This window comes from Mytilus galloprovincialis, chromosome 4 (assembly GCF_965363235.1).
Source record: "Mytilus galloprovincialis chromosome 4, xbMytGall1.hap1.1, whole genome shotgun sequence".
Classification (NCBI taxonomy): domain Eukaryota; kingdom Metazoa; phylum Mollusca; class Bivalvia; order Mytilida; family Mytilidae; genus Mytilus; species Mytilus galloprovincialis.
The window spans coordinates 72,866,609-72,886,999 of NC_134841.1; the positions used below are offsets into that span (position 1 = coordinate 72,866,609).

The window sequence follows — 20,391 nt, forward strand, 5'->3', positions numbered from 1 at the left end:
AAACTACCCTGTAAAGATTTTATTGTGTTTGGTTTAATATATAAACCTTCTATTCTTTTATTGTGAGTATCATTTTGTTGTTTCTGTGTTCAAAAGTTTAGTCCATAAAAAAATATGACTTTTTTCACATTATTTTTTGATTGACAGGGGATGATGAAAAATGTCATCTGCTCATGCCAAAGATATTTATTTTCAGGAAATTTTGAGTGCTCTCTAAACCTGTTTTCTTTTTTCCTGATGTTTAATGAATAATTTACATATTTTGTGTCGGTAATATGGTTAAGTGTTCATTTGTTTCAAAGTTTACCATTTATAAATACCATTTTGTTTTACAGGAAGCTTTCAAGGCAGTTGAAGACATCCATGGGTTGATTGGTTTGTCAAAGAAGCCTCCAAAACCTTCACTGATGGCTAACTACTACCAGAAATTAGGTTTAGTCTTTTGGAAATCTGGTAACCAGTTATTCCATGCATCAACACTTCATCGAATGTTTCATCTGTCAAGGGAACAGAGAAAGAATTTGTCACCAGAGGAATTGCAGAAGTATGTTCTAAGAATGTACTATTTTCTGTAAATTCAGAAATTATTGAGTGCATTTATTATTGCGATTTTGTCATTTAGACTAAAATGTGATTTTAAATTTTGCAATATGAGAAAAATCCTATTTAATTCATAAAAAAAATTCAAAATTAAATTATTGCGATTATAACCCTGTAACATTTTTCGCAAAATTTCTGAATTTACTGTAGAGTACCAGTCTCTTTATTTCTCAATTCACGTCCATGCATTGTGATACCTAATGAGTTAAAACGTTTCTGTTGATGATTTTTTAGAAGCATTTCAACTCGTTAGGTGTCACAATTCATAGGCGTGAATTGAGCCAAAGAAAAGTATAAGTCACCAATCATGGATTTTAAATCCCAAAAGACAATGCATGGAATGAATTTTAATTCCCAGTAAGAGAAAAAAAAAATCAAGTTCTCACATTGCTTTTTATGCAATAGTGAATTTTTCAATTCTTCTCCAATTAGAATAACACTCTTATAAAATGTCTGGGCTGTAGGGCTTGTGGTAAATTTTTTGAAGACGTGTAAGTTTGTTGCCTTGGAGTTGCTAGACTGTATTTCATTACTGTTTTGGTGTAAAACAGGGCAGATATAAAAATTATTGCATTTCTACTTGGGATTTCAGTTGTTGATATTTCAATGATATTGCTTATCTGACAATATATTTATTTTATTATTTTAAAGTTATGTAAATTGCACTATTATATTTCATAATGATATAATAATGTTTAAGATTGGAAGTTTCATTTCTTATCCAATCAGAAATAATTCTCTTAAAATCGATAATCCAATCAAAGATTTACCTAAGCTCTGTTCAAGGTATCTGTAGCTGGTACATTATTGGAATACTTAGAATTTATTTGGTCAAAATAGTTCATTTTCTTCGATAAACATGCAAGAAACAATCACATTATCCCATATTTCGTTTTAAGTTTTACTCCACATTATTTACGCATCAAAGGATTTGTTGTATATGTTTGAACTTTCATTGTAGAATGGCATCGCGAGTGCTCTGTGCTACACTAGCCATACCTATTCCTGCCTCTAGAAATGCTATTGATCAGCTTTTAGAAAGTGACGAGGGATCAATGGAAAAACAAAGACGCTTAGCTCAACTCTTGATGTTACAAAACCCACCAAAGAGAACAGCCCTTATTAAGGACTTAGTAAGTTTGATTTAAAAAAAATTGTAACTGAAGCCAAATGGTTCATGTAATAATAAATCCTGTTATGTTACATGATGAATATCTGTCTTTGGGTGTGTTGCTGAACATACAATTGGTCTTTTCCTTGCTTCACTGAGTGTATAGTTTATATCATTTAGTGTTCTAGGATTCCCATTACCCGTTACCCGGGGTAAGTGGATTAGGACAACGGGTAAGTCATTTTTTAGCCTTTGTCACCCGGTGGTAAGTCAATTTTCAAGTTCGGGGAAGCCGAAAAACTCTTGAAATTTCCCGTCCTCTTCAATTTTCCCATATCTGCTTTTTATTTTTATTAAATCACGAGAAAAAACTTTGATAAAAGATCGAAGATTTTGTCGATATCTATCGGCGCTTTTATTCAAGCACTTGTTTACTAGGTGTAGTCAAGCGCAAAAGAGACCACATTCTTCTCCTATCATTCTAAAAGTCGGTCACGGTGTCGGTAAAATCGGAAAATCCGGATTGATAACTGGTGCTTAAATCGGGACATAAACGATTTTTTTCTTGTCATCGGAGGAAAATAAACTTACAGTTGCATTTATTATAGCTCTTAATAAATGACATAGTAATAACTATAACATATTTGTCAAATTTAGTAAGAAATCGTTTTTTTTAAATTTTGTACAAAATTCAATCGTATCCGAATCCAGCTTTGTTCAGACAAACTTCACAACATATAATTTAAAGCATGTCATAAAAGTTTTTAAATTTAAAATCTATGTGCAACAAATGACTTATCCTTAATCATTAATGTTCAGTGAATCAGCCTGAAAAATATTCAGTATTTTATAAAGAGCATGTCTGATTTTTAAAAAGAGTTGCATGTAAGTCCCTTATTTTTTTTACAGTGGATTATTGGTATGAAAGTCAGTGAAGTACTGTTATAGTTCAATGTACTTTTCTGGTGGTATAGGTATATAGTTACAATTAAGCCATATATTTCAAATACTTTTCAATACACTTTAGTCATCATTGCTTCATACAAAACATCATTTGACATCACAAAAAAGGGTACTTTCTGAAGCATGAAAAAGGTGCCAGGAAATGGCTAGAATGCAGGATTTTGCATCATTTACCCCAGAGCTTCTGGGGGCCTTGAGCGGCCTTGGCGTTGCTAAACTGTATTTTATTGCTGTTTGGTGTCAAACGGGGCAGATATTGAAATAAATAACTTTCTACTTGGGATTTCATTGTTGATTTCTCAAATGGTATTATTTGACAGAACATTTCTTTTATTTTAATTTTATATAATCTGCTATAATATATATATAAATTATGATAAAATAATAATGTTAAAGATGGGAGGGAAGTATGACCATCAGTATGTGAATTTTACTGTTTTATTTTGTAATATTGAAAAAAATGACTGAAAGCTAATTGAATGTTTAATGAATAGTGCTCATAACAAGTAATTATATGGTCTTATTCAGTCATGTAACACTGATTTTATAATCATGAAAAAGAAGAATGAATTGTGGCCACAACAAATGAAGCACATTCATGGTAATCTGTGACTCAGTTAAATCTAATTGGAATAAACTTGTCTTTTTGTCATCCATGCTTATTTCATTTCCAGTCCATAGACATGAATGAGTAAAATATGCTTTAATTTAACATGTTTAATGCACAATTTAATGTAAAGTAATTGTTGCCAATAACTAAAAGATATATCTATTTTTTATTCAATGTCATATATATATAGAGGAAGGTCAGATTTATCTATACTTTGAATATTTTATCTGCTTGAATTGTTTCAACATAGACATGTTATTGCCTTGGCGTTGCTAGACTGTACTTCATTACTGTTTGGTGTCAAACGGGGCAGATATTAAAATAAATAACTTGTCTACTTGGGATATCAATGTTTGATCTCTCAAATGTAGTTTATTTGACAATATGATATTATTATAAATCTGTGTTAAGTGACCAGTTTCTTTTGTGTGCTTAAGTTGAGAATGTTGCCTTGGCGTTGCTAGACTGTATTTTATTACTGTTTGGTGTCAAACGGGGCAGATATTAATTGAATAACTTGTCTACTTGGGATTTCATCGTTGGTGTCTCCAAATGTTGTTTATTTGACAATATGATTTTGTTATAAATCTGTGTTCAGCAACCAGTCACATTTCTGGGATCCAATTAAGTATGTTGCCTTGGCGTTGCTAGACTGTATTTTATTACTGTTTGGTGTCAAACGGGGCAGATATTAAATGAATAACTTGTCTACTTGGGATTTCATTGTTGGTGTCTCCAAATGTTGTTTATTTGACAATATGATATTGTTATAAATCTGTGTTAAGTGACCAGTTGCTTTTGTGTACTTCAGTTGTGTATGATGCCTTGGCGTTGCTAGACTGTATTTTATTACTGTTTGGTGTCAAACGGGGCAGAAATTAAATTAATAACTTGTCTACTTGGGATTTCATTGTTGGTGTCTCCAAATGTTGTTTATTTGACAATATGATATTGTTATAAATCTGTGTTAAGTGACCAGTTTCTTTAGAGTGCTTAATTTAAGTATGTTGCCTTGGCGTTGCTAGACTGTTCTTTATTACTGTTTGGTGTCAAACGGGGCAGATATTAATTGTATAACTTGTCTACTTGGGATTTCATTGTTGGTGTCTCCAAATGTTGTTTATTTGACAATATGATATTGTTATAAATCTGTGTTAAGTGACCAGTTGCTTTTGTGTACTTCAGTTGAGTATGATGCCTTGGCGTTGCTAGACTGTATTTTATTACTGTTTGGTGTCAAACGGGGCAGATATTAATTGTATAACTTGTCTACTTGGGATTTCATTGTTGGTGTCTCTAAATGTTGTTTATTTGACAAGATGATATTGTTATAAATCTGTGTTCAGCGACCAGTCACATTTCTGGGATCCAATTAAGTATGTTGCCTTGGCGTTGCTAGACTGTATTTTATTACTGTTTGGTGTCAAACGGGGCAGATATTAAATGAATAACTTGTCTACTTGGGATTTCATTGTTGGTGTCTCCAAATGTTGTTTATTTGACAATATGATATTGTTATAAATCTGTGTTCAGCGACCAGTCACATTTCTGGGATTCAATTAAGTATGTTGCCTTGGCGTTGCTAGACTGTATTTTATTACTGTTTGGTGTCAAACGGGGCAGATATTAATTGAATAACTTGTCTACTTGGGATTTCATTGTTGGTGTCTCCAAATGTTGTTTATTTGACAATATGATATTGTTATAAATCTGTGTTAAGTGACCAGTTGCTTTTGTGTACTTCAGTTGAGTATGATGCCTTGGCGTTGCTAGACTGTAATTTATAACTGTTTGGTGTCAAACGGGGCAGTTATTAAATGAATAACTTGTCTACTTGGGATTTCATTGTTGGTGTCTCCAAATGTTGTTTATTTGACAATATGATATTGTTATAAATCTGTGGTAAGTGACCAGTTTCTTTAGAGTGCTTAATTTAAGTATGTTGCCTTGGCGTTGCTAGACTGTACTTTATTACTGTTTGGTGTCAAACGGGGCAGATATTAATTGTATAACTTGTCTACTTGGGATTTCATTGTTGGTGTCTCCAAATGTTGTTTATTTGACAATATGATATTGTTATAAATCTGTGTTCAGCGACCAGTCACATTTCTGGGATCCAATTAAGTATGTTGCCTTGGCGTTGCTAGACTGTACTTTATTACTGTTTGGTGTCGAACGGGGCAGATATTAATTGTATAACTTGTCTACTTGGGATTTCATTGTTGGTGTCTCCAAATGTTGTTTATTTGACATTATGATATTGTTATAAATCTGTGTTAAGTGACCAGTTGCATTTCATTTTGTGTACTTCAGTTGAGTATGATGCCTTGGCGTTGCTAGACTATTTTATTACTGTTTGGTGTCAAACAGGGCAGAAATTAAATTAATAACTTGTCTACTCGGGATTTCATTGTTGGTGTCTCCAAATGTTGTTTATTTGACAATATGATATTGTTATAAATCTGTGTTAAGTGACCAGTTGCTTTTGTGTGCTTAAATTGGGTATGGTGCCTTGGCGTTGCTAGACTGTATTTTATTACTGTTTGGTGTCAAACGGGGCAGATATTAATTGAATAACTTGTCTACTTGGGATTTCATCGTTGGTGTCTCAATTGTTGTTTATTTGACATTATGATATTATTATTATACCCTTTTACCCCTGTTTTACCTCTGTTTGTCCATCCATCCATCAGTCCGTCCGTCCCATGAATGTTTTTTGTCGCATTTTTCTCAGGAACTACAATACAAGGATTTCTGAAATGTGGTTTCAGGGTTTATATAAGTCAGCTTTACCATTTGATGCGTTTTCAGATTCATCACTTGACAACTTCCTGTTTAGGCCAAAAAAAAAAATAGGTGTGTTTCCTGTTGCATGCCCCAAAAAATTAGGGTCGGTAGGTAGGTATTTTTTTTTTTTTTTTTTTTTTTTTTTTTTTTTTTTACTGGCCTGCTTCGGTTGTTTTTTGTGTATTTTTATAATCAGTTTGTTATTCTTTCAGGTTATTTTCATCAGTTCATTGTATAAAGTATACAAGATATGAATAGTCCATGTTCAAAAGTTGCAGAAGACTTGGCCAGGACTTCCAGCTTATAAAATTTTCAAACTTTTCAGAACTGATACGCCATCTGTACGGGTCAGGCTATAGTCTTACACAGAAAGCCCATCAAAGTCTGTCTCAGCAAAGACCTGTTTTATAATCAGTTTCTTTCAGACAATTTAGTTCACAGAACTGATGCCAGCTTTTCTACAAATACCAAATATTAATAACATGATAGAGGGATGGGTGAAAATCTTTGAAATTTTGATTATATACTAGCTGTTTAAAAGAAAATCAATTACAAATTGAGTTTTGGGGCTATGGTTGAGCAAATATCAGATATTAAAATTAAATTTAATCCTAAATTGAACGTTTGGCTTCCCTCTTGTATTAGAAAAGACTGTCAGAAGTAAATGCCAAAACATTGTAAACTTGTTATACTGTCAATTTTATTCCTATAAAATTCTGAACAAATTATAAACATCGAAACAACCGAAACATTCAAATACACTTTGACTGATGGCCATAGCAGAAGCCATGCCGTTGTTTGACTTCAATCTGTATCACACAAATGCTTACTGTATTAAAATTTTATTTGAAATCAAACGTTTAAAAGATGCCATTCAAAGGCTATACTAAACAAAAACCGTTTCTGGAAAAAAACGAAAAAAATCCGGATTTTTTTTTTTTTTTTTTTTTTTTCGGGAAAAAAAAGTTAGGGTCGGCGCCAAAAAATTAGGGTCGGTCGGGCGACCGGAAACACACCTATTTTTTTTTTTGGCCTTACCGAACACTTGTATGATTTTACACATGATAGCCAAGTTGAAAATTTTCGTCACATTTTCAGGAACTACAATACAAGGATTTCTGAAATTTTGTTTCAGGGTTTATAAGTCAGCTATACTGTGTGATGCGTTTTCAGATTCATTACTCGACAACTTCCTGTTTACCGAACACTTGTATGATTTTACACATGATAGCCAAGTTGAAAATTTTCGTCACATTTTTCTCAGAAACTACAATGTATTACAAGGATTTCTGAAATTTTGTTTCAGAGTTTATATATGTCAGCTATACTGTGTGATGCATTTTCTGAGTCATCACTCGACAACTTCCTGTTAACCGAACACTTGCATATTTTTATACTATCAATATTATCCACCTGCGGCTTGGGTATCATTAGTGAGCAGTAGCTTGCAGTTTCACTTGTTATGATACTGTGTTAAGTGACCAGCTGCTTTAGAGTGTTTAATTTAAGTATGTTGCCTTGGCGTTGCTAGACTGTTCTTTATTACTGTATGGTGTCAAACGGGGCAGATATTAAATGAATAACTAGTCTACTTGGGTATTCAATTATTGATGTCTCAATTGCTGATTATTTGACAATATTTTATTTTCATTAACCTATTTAAGAACCACTCCCATTTATGTTAATAAGATTTATATGAAGTTGGTTCATGTTTTTCGTTGAATATTGAACTGCATTCAAAAGTATGTGATTTATAATAGATAAATAGGGTTCTTTTGAATCTTACAGTATAAAATTTATATTTGTTAAAATAATTGTCATTGCAGTGTTAAGTTCTTTATGCCTTTACGTTGCTAAACAAATATTATTGGTTGGTGTCAAATGGGGCAGTTAAAGACTTTCTATCTTGGTTTTATTTGAGGTTTCAAGAAAGTAGTTATCTGACAAAATATATTCTATATGATTGTATAAACCATAATAAACCTTTTATGATTTTCATATTTATTTGGAAGATTATCCGGAATAGTTGTGCTCAGGGGGAATAAAACTTTTACATTCAATTTTTGTTTTGTTTTAGGCAAAGTACAATGTTCTCCAGTATGTCAGCCCTGAGTTGCAGAACTTATATCAGTGGTTAGAGGTAGAATTTCATCCTCTAAAACTGCACGAAAGAGTCAAGTCTTCAATGGAGTTCATTAACCAGAATGATGATCTTAATCAATACCTTAACTCTCTTGAAGAAATTGTCATCACAAGAGTGCTGAAACAGGTAAAATACTTAATACAGGAATTGACCCATTCAGGCATGATAATGCATTCTGGGGAATGTCTTAGAACATTTTGATTGGTTCAAGCATCATTTACATGATGCTTCAAGTGCAGCATAATTTTTGAGGAAGTTAAATTTCTGAATTTTCATGCGAAAGTAAACGTTTTTCAGGGGCGGATCCACCCATTTTAAAAGGGGGGGGGTTCCAACCACATGTCCCCATTCAAATTCATTGATCGTCCAAAAAAAGGTGGGGTTCCAATTTGCAATTAAAGTTTTCTGACAAATCAACGAAAGAGATTAAGGGGAAGTTCTGTGCAGATGTTTAAAATGACTGACCAGGTTTTGTGCCTGTAAATAGTCAAAAGTTACAGCAAAGCTTCATAATTTGATTTCTAGATTAATGCACATAGTGATATTGAAATCCTAAATTTCTATTAGTTTCCAAATTTTATAGTTCCACAGAATATCTTGAAAAATCATGGAAAGTGGCAGTGTTAAAAAAAAGGGGGGACAAAAGTGAGAGTGAAAAAACTTAATGGCTTCATATTTTAGGCCTTACTGAGTTATAATATTATTTTTTTTATGTGTATAATGTACATGCAAGTCCTTAAACTTATTTGAAGCTATTCCTCCAAAGAAAAAAATATATCTGCAGAAGTAATTGAGTGCATTTTTTATTGCAATTTTGACATGACAAACCAAAATGTGAGAATAATTAATTTGATTATAGGAAAAGTTGACCACTAAATTATGTGTCTGATTTTGTAATGAGAGTTAGGAGATAACTGTATTGTATTTTAAGCTCCGACGGCATCAATTGGGGATTTGATGGTCGCAAATTAAGTTTACTGGCGACGCGTTAGCGGAGACAGTAAACGGGTATTTGCGACCATCAAATCCCCAATTGATGCCGTCGGAGCTTAAAATACAATATTGTTATCTCCATTCTAATGAAACTGACAGAAAACAACGTTAAAATATGTATTTAAAATATGTCATATGCCGTCTGCGCTTGCGCGTACGTCCCATAGCATCAATTGTCAATTGATGCCATGTAAGAAAGTGACGTTATCCAATCAAAATGAACGTTACAAACGTTGTTGCATTAGAATTCTTCTTATTTCAATAATCACACTACCATTATTTGCAATGACAAATACCTCGCAATCATTCTGAATTTACAGTATACATTGAATTATCAGTTCAAATCAAGATTTTTAAAATGCTCATATAACAGGGTGAAGTAGGAATGCTGCTGCAAAAGTACAAAATATAAATGTATATAGGTGGTCATTGTAAATATCAAATATGATAAATGATAATTGCCTTGGCGTTGCTATATGGCATCTTGTTGCTGTTTGGTGTCAAACGGGGCAGAGATAAACTCAGATGATTTGTCTCCCTGAGGATTTATTTTGTTAAATTCTCAAAAGATACTTCATTTGACAAGTATTGAATTATTGTATTTGTATAAAATTATCTTTGATATGCAATGCATTTCTATTTATTGGACTATATATCCAACGGAAATATAATTGAAGGTGTCACAGGTATACCAGACAATTGAATTCTCAAGACTTGCAGCACTGGTGCCATTTTCATCCAAATTTAGACTTGAGAGGTTGATTGTAGAAACAGCGTTAACATTAGAACTCCAGGTAAAGTATTATCCGATTAAGTAAAAAAAAAAATCATAACTTAATGTATCATGGCTAATAAAAAATAGACAGAAGATTAATACACAGATGTTATTGTGATATCCTGTATATCATGTTCAGATTTCTTTTTAATGTTGGGACAAGTAACTGACATAACTCTTATGTTTTTCTATGTACACCTCAAGTGACTGGACATAGTTGCAAATCAAATGATTAATGATGTGTTCTTGAAATTTGAGGCAAATTGTGTTGAATGTCATTAACATTGGGCAACAACTAGAGGAAAGATGGATTTGTTTTAATAATACAATTACTTATGCTTGCTATGTTTGCATTGTCTAGGTGAGAATTGACCACAGAAGTAAATCATTAAGCTTTGGTACTGACTTGATGGTAGCTCAAAAGGAAGATGTTCCAGAAGGACCATACATACAGAGCATGCCCAGTGAACAGATCAGGAACCAGTTGACATCAATGTCCCGCTGTTTACATAAAGCTATGACACTCATTCAGCCTGAAGATAGACAGGTATGTATCTGCCATTTTAGCTTCAACTTTCCTGTGAATGCAAATGTGCCATCTGAGAAATTGAATGTTTAAACAATGTATAGTAATAAATAATAATATTTTAGAAAAAAATAGGGGAAAACAAATTAGGCCTAAATTAAAATATTGTTTGTTTGCCCTTTTCCGACACTATGTTTTGAAACAGGGTAGGTAGGTAGGTAAAATATTTAATTTTTTTCCCCAAAAAAATAATTTGGCTCGGTATATTTTTTGTCATGGGTAGGCAGGTAGGTATAATATTTTATTTTATATTGCAAAAAAACATGAAACCCTGACGGATTAAAATGCAAACATAGTACATTGTATACACAAGTGACAAGAAACATAATATACAAAATCTGCATAATGTCATTTTTGTCTGTTTTGCTTTTGCTAATAAGTTGATGGGACTATTAGTATAATAGTCCCAGGAAGTTTTGAAAAAAAAAAATATCATGTAGAATGTGAAGTTAATTCATATGCAAGACTACTTTGTTTTCAAATATCAAAATATAGAGCTGTGCCGCATATTTTCAACGTGTATATGCCTGGAACTTTGAAGAGTTTTAACTTGCACTAATATTCTGTACTACGTACCTTGTACGCTGACCTCTACCTAAAGGTTTTCTGTATATTATAAGCGATTACTTTGTCCTGGTAAAATATGTCCGGGCAGAGATACATTACTAGTAGAAAAAGTCCCTAGACTAGAGTGTTTAAATTTTCGTGTGTGTCTGGGTTTCCAATAAAAATGCTACAAGACTTGAACTCAATTCTGAATCTGAATAAGTACGTTGCAGGGCCAGTATATATGGCATCAGTGGCAACGGGAGAGAGGCGCTGGAAAATTAATCCAACGTTGTGAGAGCAACCGAAGTTTAAAGCTCTCAATTGTCTTAGCACACACGAGATTGTCTGGTAGTCTATTCCATTCGGGTACGTATTCTACATCGCAATTTATAAATGATCTGTTTGGAAAACTTGGGAGCTTTTACTGCCAAATATTCTCCACTTTACAGGCATTTGCCACCTTTGGTTCATGTTGGATATAAATAATACAGCAATGCTGGTCGAAGGCATCTTTAACATAATCATCCTGATCTACGGATGACAAAAGGCCATCCCTACTATACATAGAATACAACGTCCGTTTACAAAAAAGTTTGTACACACGTTGATAATTTTGTATTAAACGAACTTTTTTGTAAGTGAACCCTGCTCTCCAAGTATAAAGATACAGAGTAACGTACGTCATATCTAGCTGCGAAAACGTAGCTCTATTGTCCTTTGATTTTTTTTTTTGCCATAGATCTATGGTCCGCAAATATCAAAAATCATCAAAAGGACCTTAAGAGCTACGTTTTCGCAGCTAACGTCATATCACCATGTTTTCTCAAAGCGTTCAACATAGATTTCAAACAAATGCTTTGAAACTCTATATGCAAGTGTTCATGTCAAACGCTCACGAGATACCAAACGGACTAGACCTTATACGGTAAAGATAAAACCCAAGGATTCCGGTAAAAAAGTTTTGAGCGGGAAATACAAATATAAGATTTTTGGTAGGAACGAAAAGATAAAATAAAATAAAATCTTGCTGGTAAATACAAATAAAAGATTTTCAGGCGGAACGAATTGACAGGGTCGGTCGGTAAAGGGCAAACAAACAATATTTTAATTTAAGCCTTATATGTATTCTTTCTCCCCCTTTTAAGTTCATTTCACTAAATGCTGTTAAAAAAAACCCCAACTTATCTACAGAATTTGATAAGGCATCCCTGTTCAATAGTTTGTTTAAAAAGCAAGGAAATTTTTCAGTAAATAACAATCAAATGTTGGTTTTAAAATCTATATCTACTACAGATTACTACATAATTTATATTACAGAAAACTGATCTGACGCTCCATGAATTGGCTTCGAAATATTTTTTTTGATCTGGTCATTGTATGTATTTTTTCAGTCTATCAGAGATGAGTTAAGAGTAAAGATAGCTAACAGCTACAGAATGACTGCCAAGAAAGATCATGTCAATGTTCTCCAGAGAAGAAACATCATTGAACAGAGAAAAGAACAGTTAGAACACATGAATGATCAGAGGGTTTGTAATTCTCAAAATTAGTTGTTATATATCATATTTATGAATTGTCTTACAGCTTTTCTATAAAAGCATGCATAACAAAACTTTGAACGACTTGCTTGCTATGTTTGCTTGTATGTTTGCAAACAATAGGTAGGCGGTGTTTCAATATATAACGGGATTTGATGGGACATGAATTGAAGTTAATGTTTATTGCCCAATCAAATTCCAGTATATAGTATACAGACTACCTATCTGTTGTTTACAAATATTCAAACAAACATAGCAAGCAAGTTGATCAATGGTTTGCTATGCATGCTTTAATAGAAGAGCTGTAATAAACTTGTATTTGAAAGGATATAGGTTTTAAAGATTATAAAACTTCTCGTCAGTAATGCAGTACAGAAAACTTATATAGACACCACAACAGGAAATGTAAAATATGCTCTTAATCTTGTTAAAAAAAATCCGGAAAAAGTGCATTGAATTACAATTGACTGTATATTGGAAAGATCTCAATATCTTAATGAATAGGTGAAATATGTATTAATTTGAAAGGTGAATTAGAAATAAAAGTTGATTATCATTTTTATTTTACAATACAGGAAAAAGAAGAAATGGAGCAACAAGAAGAACAGAAGAAGAAAGCCTATGATGCTGAAATGGCTAGACTTGAACGTGAAGCTAAGGAGAGAGAGAGACAGAGGAAGGTTGAGGAACATAAAGAAATGCAGAAGAAACATGCACAGGAAAGAATAGAGCAACTGAGGAAAACTGAACTTGGTGCTAAAGTCTTACAAAACATGGATGAAGATGTAAGACTTAACAGGGACCTACTCACTAATGGCCCTTAATATTTTGTGTGGGCTCCTAAAGTTTCTGCTTTTCTTGTATAGAACTATATATATTGGCTACAATATTTAAGCTGTTGGCTACCATTGCCAAAACCTGAACTCCAATCCCTGCTTAACATGGCAGAATTGTTTTGGGGGGATGGAAGTTATTTATGTTTGATTTCATTTATTAGGCTTTTTAAAATCAGTTTGAACCTGATATAAATTATGCAATGAAAAGGAATTATATAAAGATTGTGTTAAATCCAATTCAAGTACTAAATAATCTCAAAATGAATATGGTAGTCACAAGAAAACAGTTTGCAAGAAGGCACATCACTCTAGCCAGACCTATTACTGTATTCTTAATACGAGCCTACCTGTCTGCTCTTACTCCTTAATGTTGTGTGCTTAGCAGAAGTAGCATATACCAATTATAAAGTCTTTGGTTTGAACCTAAAACTTCCCAAAATCTAGGTGAACAGAAGACCATCAAGGGCATTCATAGACTATGTTATGTTGAAAATATAGCAGATACTAGATCTTCGTTGTCGTTTTGAAAATTAATTTCAAGAGAGTTTTACAGTAGTAAATTTGTTTTCAGGATATTGGCACTTTAGACATTGAAGACATTATGGCTAAACAGGTTGAACAGCTGGAAAAAGAAAAGAAAGAATTAAATGAAAGATTGAAGTCTCAGGAGAAAAAGGTGGGTGTTGAACATATTCAATGTATTTCTGGTATTGTATGACAACGGAGAGTCAGATATAGAAAATGTTTAGACCTTTTTACCAAGAAAAAGAAGGGACATTTAATAGCAAAGGTTAACCATATCTGATAAACATACAACACTTGTGTCCTAACTTCCCTTATAAGGATCTGACAACACAGATCTGTTAGTTTTAACATGTGACAATGGTATTTCAGCCTAAGCTTTTGAAGGTGTGCAGGGGTTTCATTATTTTTTTAGACTGGTGGTACCTTTCAGATTTTAGGGGGAACCAAACCCAAAGGGCAAGGGGTCTGGGGGCCGCCTTAGGCCCCCATTGGGTCCAGGGCTAGTCCTGGTAGGGGGCCAGCTGCTGGATTTTAGGGATTTCAGCCTTAATTTTTTACTTTAAAAAATAGGGAAAAGTCTGTAATATTTGCTTCAATTTTGGGTAAGTTAACATTGAATTGTTTTTTTTTTCTCGAGTAATTATCTGAAAATACATTGATTATAATTATTTTGTAATCAGTTATAAAATATGTATGACCTATAATGCAGGGGTTTCATGTGAAATGTTGTTTAAATGTTTTGTTTGTTTTTATACTTTTATTAAATGTTTTGCATTTGTTCAATATTGTCAATTTGTGAATGAAATTTCATAAGTTACATACAATGTAGTTTATTATTAAAAAAAAATGATAATAAAACTTGTAGCTTTTTTTTATTGCTTTCAACCTTTTGTTATAATCATAAGGGGGGGGGGGGGGACAAATTAATTATAGGCTTCTTAACTATAGTAAGTAACTGTAAAACTGTACAAGTCCTAAACACCCCTTCTCACACAGACATTACAAGAGGTCCGCAGGTCTTACAACTGGAAGTGGACAATTCTTCTGGCATAACCGACCAGTGTATGCTATTGCTACTTGGAGTTCTAATAACATTGACCATGATAGTTTTGTGTAGTTAGTTATTTATTTTTATACGACCGCAAAAATTTTAATTTTTTGGTCGTATATTGCTATCACGTTGGCGTCGTCGTCTGCGTCGTCGTCGTCGTCCGAATACTTTTAGTTTTCGCACTCTAACTTTAGTAAAAGTGAATAGAAATCAATGAAATTTTAACACAAGGTTTATAACCACAAAAGGAAGGTTGGGATTGATTTTGGGAGTTTTGGTCTGAATATTTTAGGAATTAGGGGCCAAAAAGGGCCCAAATAAGCATTTTCTTGGTTTTCGCACTATAACTTTAGTTTAAGTGAATAGAAATCTATGAAATTTTGACACAAGGTTTATGACCACAAAAGGACGGTTTGGATTGATTTTGGGAGTTTTGGTTCCAACAGTTTAGGAATTAAGGGCCAAAAAAGGGCCCAAATAAGCATTATTCTTGGTTTTCGCACAATAACTTTAGTATAAGTAAATAGAAATCAATGAAATTTAAACACAAGGTTTATGACCACAAAAGGAAGGTTGGGATTGATTTTTGGAGTTGAGGTCACAACAGTTTATGAATTAGGGGCCAAAAAGGGGCCCAAATAAGCATTATTTTTGGTTTTTGCACCATAACTTTAGTATAAGTAAATAGAAATCTATGAAATTTAAACACAAGGTTTATGACCATAAAAGGAAGGTTGGGTTTGATTTTGGGAGTTTTGGTCCCAACAGTTTAGGAATAAGGGGCCCAAAGGGTCCAAAATTGAACTTTGTGTGATTTCATTAAAAATTTAATAATTGGGGTTCTTTGATATGCCGAATCTAACTATGTATGTATATTCTTAATTTTTGGTCCCGTTTTCAAATTGGTCTACATTAAGGTCCAAAGGGTCCAAAATTAAACTTAGTTTGATTTTAACAAAAATTGAATCTTTGGGGTTCTTTGATATGCTGAATTTAAAAATGTACTTAGATTTTTAATTATTGGCCTAGTTTTCAAGTTGGTCCAAATGTGGGTCCAAAATTAAACTTTGTTTGATTTCATCAAAAATTGAATAAATGGATCTTTGATATGCCAAATCTAACTGTGTATGTAGATTCTTAATTTTTGGTCCAGTTTTCAAATTGGTCTACATTAAGGTCCAAAGGGTCCAAAATTAAACTAAGTTTGATTTTAACAAAAATTAAATTCTTGGGCTTATTTGATATGCTTTATCTAAACATGTACTTTGATTTTTGATTATGGGCCCAGTTTTCAAGTTGGTCCAAATCAGGATTCCATATCAAGTATTGTGCAATAGCAAGAAATTTTCAATTGCACAGTATTGCACAATAGCAAGAAATATCTAATTGCACAATATTGTGCAATAGCAATTAATTTTCAATTGGAGTTATCTTTCTTTGTATAGAATAGTAGTTGATAATATATGTTGGAAATTTGCCAGACATGACTATGATGTCATTTTCTATTTTTATTTGCCAATAACTTTATGTAAATAACTTCATTGGAAATTTGCCAATATAAAATGTTGCTGATGAAGCTTTTTTTCCTTATCTTATCTAAAATGTTTTTAGATAATGTATGTTGGACATTTGCCAGACATGACTATGATGTCATTTTCTATTTTTATTTGCCAATAACTTTATGTAAATAACTTCATTGGAAATTTGCCAATATAAAATGTTGCTGATGAAGTTTATTTTATTGTTTTATACAATAAACAATGTATATTCACTTTTACTACCAACCAATCTTTACCATTCAGTGATAACAAGCACTTTATTTTACATTTTAATATTTTATGATGTATTTAAAAGAGTAGTTATTGTTGCAAACTCCATTAGAAATTTGAATTGATATCAGTTTTGGAAAAAGGGAAACGGGGATGTGAAAAAAAAATGGGGGGTGGGGGTTAAATTTTTCTCATTTCAGATTTCATAAATAAAAAGAAAATTTCTTCAAACATTTTTTTGAGAGGATTAATATTCAACAGCATAGTGAATTGCTCAAAGGCAAAAAAAAATTTTTAAGTTCATTAGACCACATTCATTCTGTGTCAACTATTTAATATTAGATTTAAATAAGTTTGAAGAAGAAATCTTTAATTGATTTGTAAAATCTTGACATTTGTTTTGTGTAAAAAAAACCATGTAATGTCAAAAATTTGATCACAATCCAAATTCAGAGCTGTGTCACGCTTGAATGTTTTGTCCATACTTGCCCCAACTGTTCAGGGTTCGACCTCTGCAGTCGTATAAAGCTGCGCCCTGCGGAGCACCTGGTTAAACTAGTAAAAATAAAACCAGGCATATTCTTTCATGCTGAATGACCTTTTCTGGATTTTAACACCAGCCAAATTTTCATCCGTTTCAAGCTTGTCTGTGACAGAATGTCCATTGAAAGATCTTTGTTTCTTACAGATCGACTTCTTTGCTAGAGCTAAGAGACTGGAAGAGCTTCCTTTGTTGAAAAAGCAGTATGATTCAGATCGTCAGGAGTTGAAGGGATTCTGGGAGCAACAAGAAGAAGAAAGGGTAAGAAAAATTTGAATGATTTTTGATAGTGTTTACTTTTGAAACCACTAAATTCATCTTATAGCAACATATATGTTAATCCATACTTATTGAAATAATTGTCCAGCCCTAACAAAAGTTTCTCCAATGTCATAGAAATTTTTTCTTGTTTTACAATGAGCACATTTGTTGTTTACTTTTTATACAGTCTTGGGATTTCGCAGTGATATGGATGACTTGACTACTGGGTTCTTAACACAAAGTAATGTTTTATGAATAGAATTATCACAAAGTCTACTCAATGCAAATAATTGAGCATGTTAAGTGTCCTTCATAGCAAGGGTATAAAGTTATTTTAGAACCAAAGACCAACAACAATAATGTACTGTGATGATGACACAGACCTGTCCTGACATCAGACTGATGACAGATTTATAAATCTGAGTACATTAAGCCACCCCATCTGTTAGGGAGGAAATTTGTAGTGAGAATGCTAGCATGTAAACATTTTACCAACTTGTGAAATGCAAAATGATTTTACATGTGAACCCAGTGTGTGCATTCATATTTTATATTATTAATCAATTCCTTTGTAAGCATTATTCTGCTATTGTTGTTTTTAGATTGAAAAAGTTAAGAAAGAAAGAGAAAATGCCCTACAACAGAGGGATAGACTAAGCAGAATGAAGAAGGATAAAGATGAATTTGTCAACATGTTGAGAGGAAAGAGGAAGGAACAGTTCAAGGTAATTAATGTTATTTAGTTTGGTATCTTCAGCTCCTCTTTAACACAAGAGATATAAATAGAAAAAGATTTTTTTTCCAAGTTAACAGCAGGACAGTTACACCGTTTATTGTTTAAAGTTTGGGGATTTATATATATAAAGTGTCTGACTGCAGCTGAAGCTAGCACCTGCTATTTCACAAATGCAATGTAATGTTAGAAAATGAGAAAGGATGACTATTTTGATATGATAAAGCTTTGCATATTTAATTTTATAAATAAAAGGAATGGCCTGAATATAACTCAAAAGTTTGTCTCTTGCAAAAGAATGGGATTATTTATATAGAATATATGTATTCATTCTGAAAGTAACAGTATTTGCATTTCAAAAATGAATTCAATTTTTTATTAAAGCAAAAAGTGAAAGAGTTTGATCTGAAAATGTCTGAAGAAAGAAAAAAGAGACTGGCAGACAGGAAAGAAAAACGAAAGGAAGATAGAAGGACTAAATGGATTGAGGAAAAGAGAGAAGCTGAACAGAGAGCTAAAGATGAAGAGTTGCTCAGAGGTTGGTCAGGGTATTGAAATAATCTCCAGTTGTTAAGAAGTCTGTCATAAGAACTCTTAACTGTTTCTTAGTCTAGGGTTTCTAGCATCTGATTATATATTATTCAAACAAATTTGAATGTATAAAGTTTTCCTTTGCTTAAATTGCACATTTAGATTGTTAAAATTATTCCTCAAATATTTGATTGATATTATCTTATATAGTGTGTCAATAATAATGAAATATTTAATTTCAGTAAAAAGATAAGTTCTCAATACTGATAATTTGTCAATGCAGTAATGACAGGTTAGGTTGGTTAATCCTTGTACATGCTACACATTCCAGGATTAGACCTATAGATATTGTTACATATTGCTGTGAATTGACTTAGTGTTGCTCTCCACTTTTTGAAGTTGATTCAGAATTTGGACTCAATTGGGATTTGTTTGATCAAACTAAACTGTTAGCTGGTCAAAATATTAACTGCTGTAGAAAACAACAGTCAAGTCAGCAAAAAGCAAGTTGATGAAATAAAGCCTAGTTTCAGAATATTAAGATATGTTTTTTATATTGTTTTTAATATCAGATACATGTATATAATTTCAGAGAGAGAAGAAAAAGAACAGATGGAGAAGGAGAGAATAGAAAAAGAAGAAGAAGAATACAAAGAGAAAATAAGGAAATTGGAGGAACAGACTGCCAAACAGAGAGCTAGGGAAGTAGAGATAGAAGAAAGAGAGAAAAGAAGGAGAGAAGAACTTGGAGGAGGAAGACCAGGAGGGTGAGTTTTGTTCAAAAGTTTATCATAACTGCTTAATGACTAATGTTATTTATTAAATAGAAAATGCCAAATAAAGTACATAATATTTGAGGAATTTTATATGTTGTTTTTGTCGAGCCTGCAACTTTTGTTGCAGAAAGCTCAACATAGGGATAGTAATCCGGCGGCTACGGCGGTGGCGGCGTTAGCTCACTTCTTAAAAGCTTTATATTTTAGAAGGTGGAAGACCTGGATGCTTCATACTTTGTATATAGATGCTTCATGTTACGAAGTTTCCGTCAGTCACATGTCAAATGTCCTTGACCTCATTTTCATGGTTCAGTGACCACTTGAAAAAAAGTTCAAATTTTTTGTAATGTTGAATTCTCTCTTATTATAAGTAATAGGATAACTATATTTGATATGTGCGTACCTTGCAAGGTCCTCATGTCTGTCAGACAGTTTTCACTTGACCTCGACCTCATTTCATGGATCAGTGAACAAGGTTGTCAAGTCCATATCTCAGATACTATAAGCAATAGGTCTAGTATATTCGGTGAATGGAAGAACTGTAAGGTGTACATGTCCAACTGGCAGGTGTCATCTGACCTTGACCTCATTTTCATGGTTCAGTGGTTATAGTTAAATTTTTGTGTTTTTGTCTGTTTTTCTCATACTATATGCAAAAGGTCTACTATATTTGTTGTATGGAATGATTGTAAGGTGTACATGTCTAGTGGGCA

The 20,391-nt window shown here is 32.8% G+C and overlaps 1 protein-coding gene across 3 annotated transcripts in view; it reads left to right on the forward strand.

Moving 5' to 3' along the window:
* LOC143072891 (eukaryotic translation initiation factor 3 subunit A-like) overlaps positions 1-20,391 on the forward strand; it is a 52,548-nt gene that overhangs the window by 14,531 nt on the left and 17,626 nt on the right. For all 3 annotated transcript variants that reach the window (XM_076248034.1, XM_076248035.1, XM_076248036.1), the window contains exons 7-18: positions 336-544; positions 1,562-1,733; positions 8,149-8,340; positions 9,885-10,001; positions 10,344-10,529; positions 12,509-12,646; positions 13,231-13,440; positions 14,063-14,167; positions 17,525-17,638; positions 18,241-18,363; positions 18,756-18,909; positions 19,495-19,669. In XM_076248034.1, the coding sequence (XP_076104149.1) occupies positions 336-544; positions 1,562-1,733; positions 8,149-8,340; positions 9,885-10,001; positions 10,344-10,529; positions 12,509-12,646; positions 13,231-13,440; positions 14,063-14,167; positions 17,525-17,638; positions 18,241-18,363; positions 18,756-18,909; positions 19,495-19,669 (1,895 nt within the window). The remainder of the gene's footprint in view (positions 1-335; positions 545-1,561; positions 1,734-8,148; positions 8,341-9,884; positions 10,002-10,343; positions 10,530-12,508; positions 12,647-13,230; positions 13,441-14,062; positions 14,168-17,524; positions 17,639-18,240; positions 18,364-18,755; positions 18,910-19,494; positions 19,670-20,391) is intronic.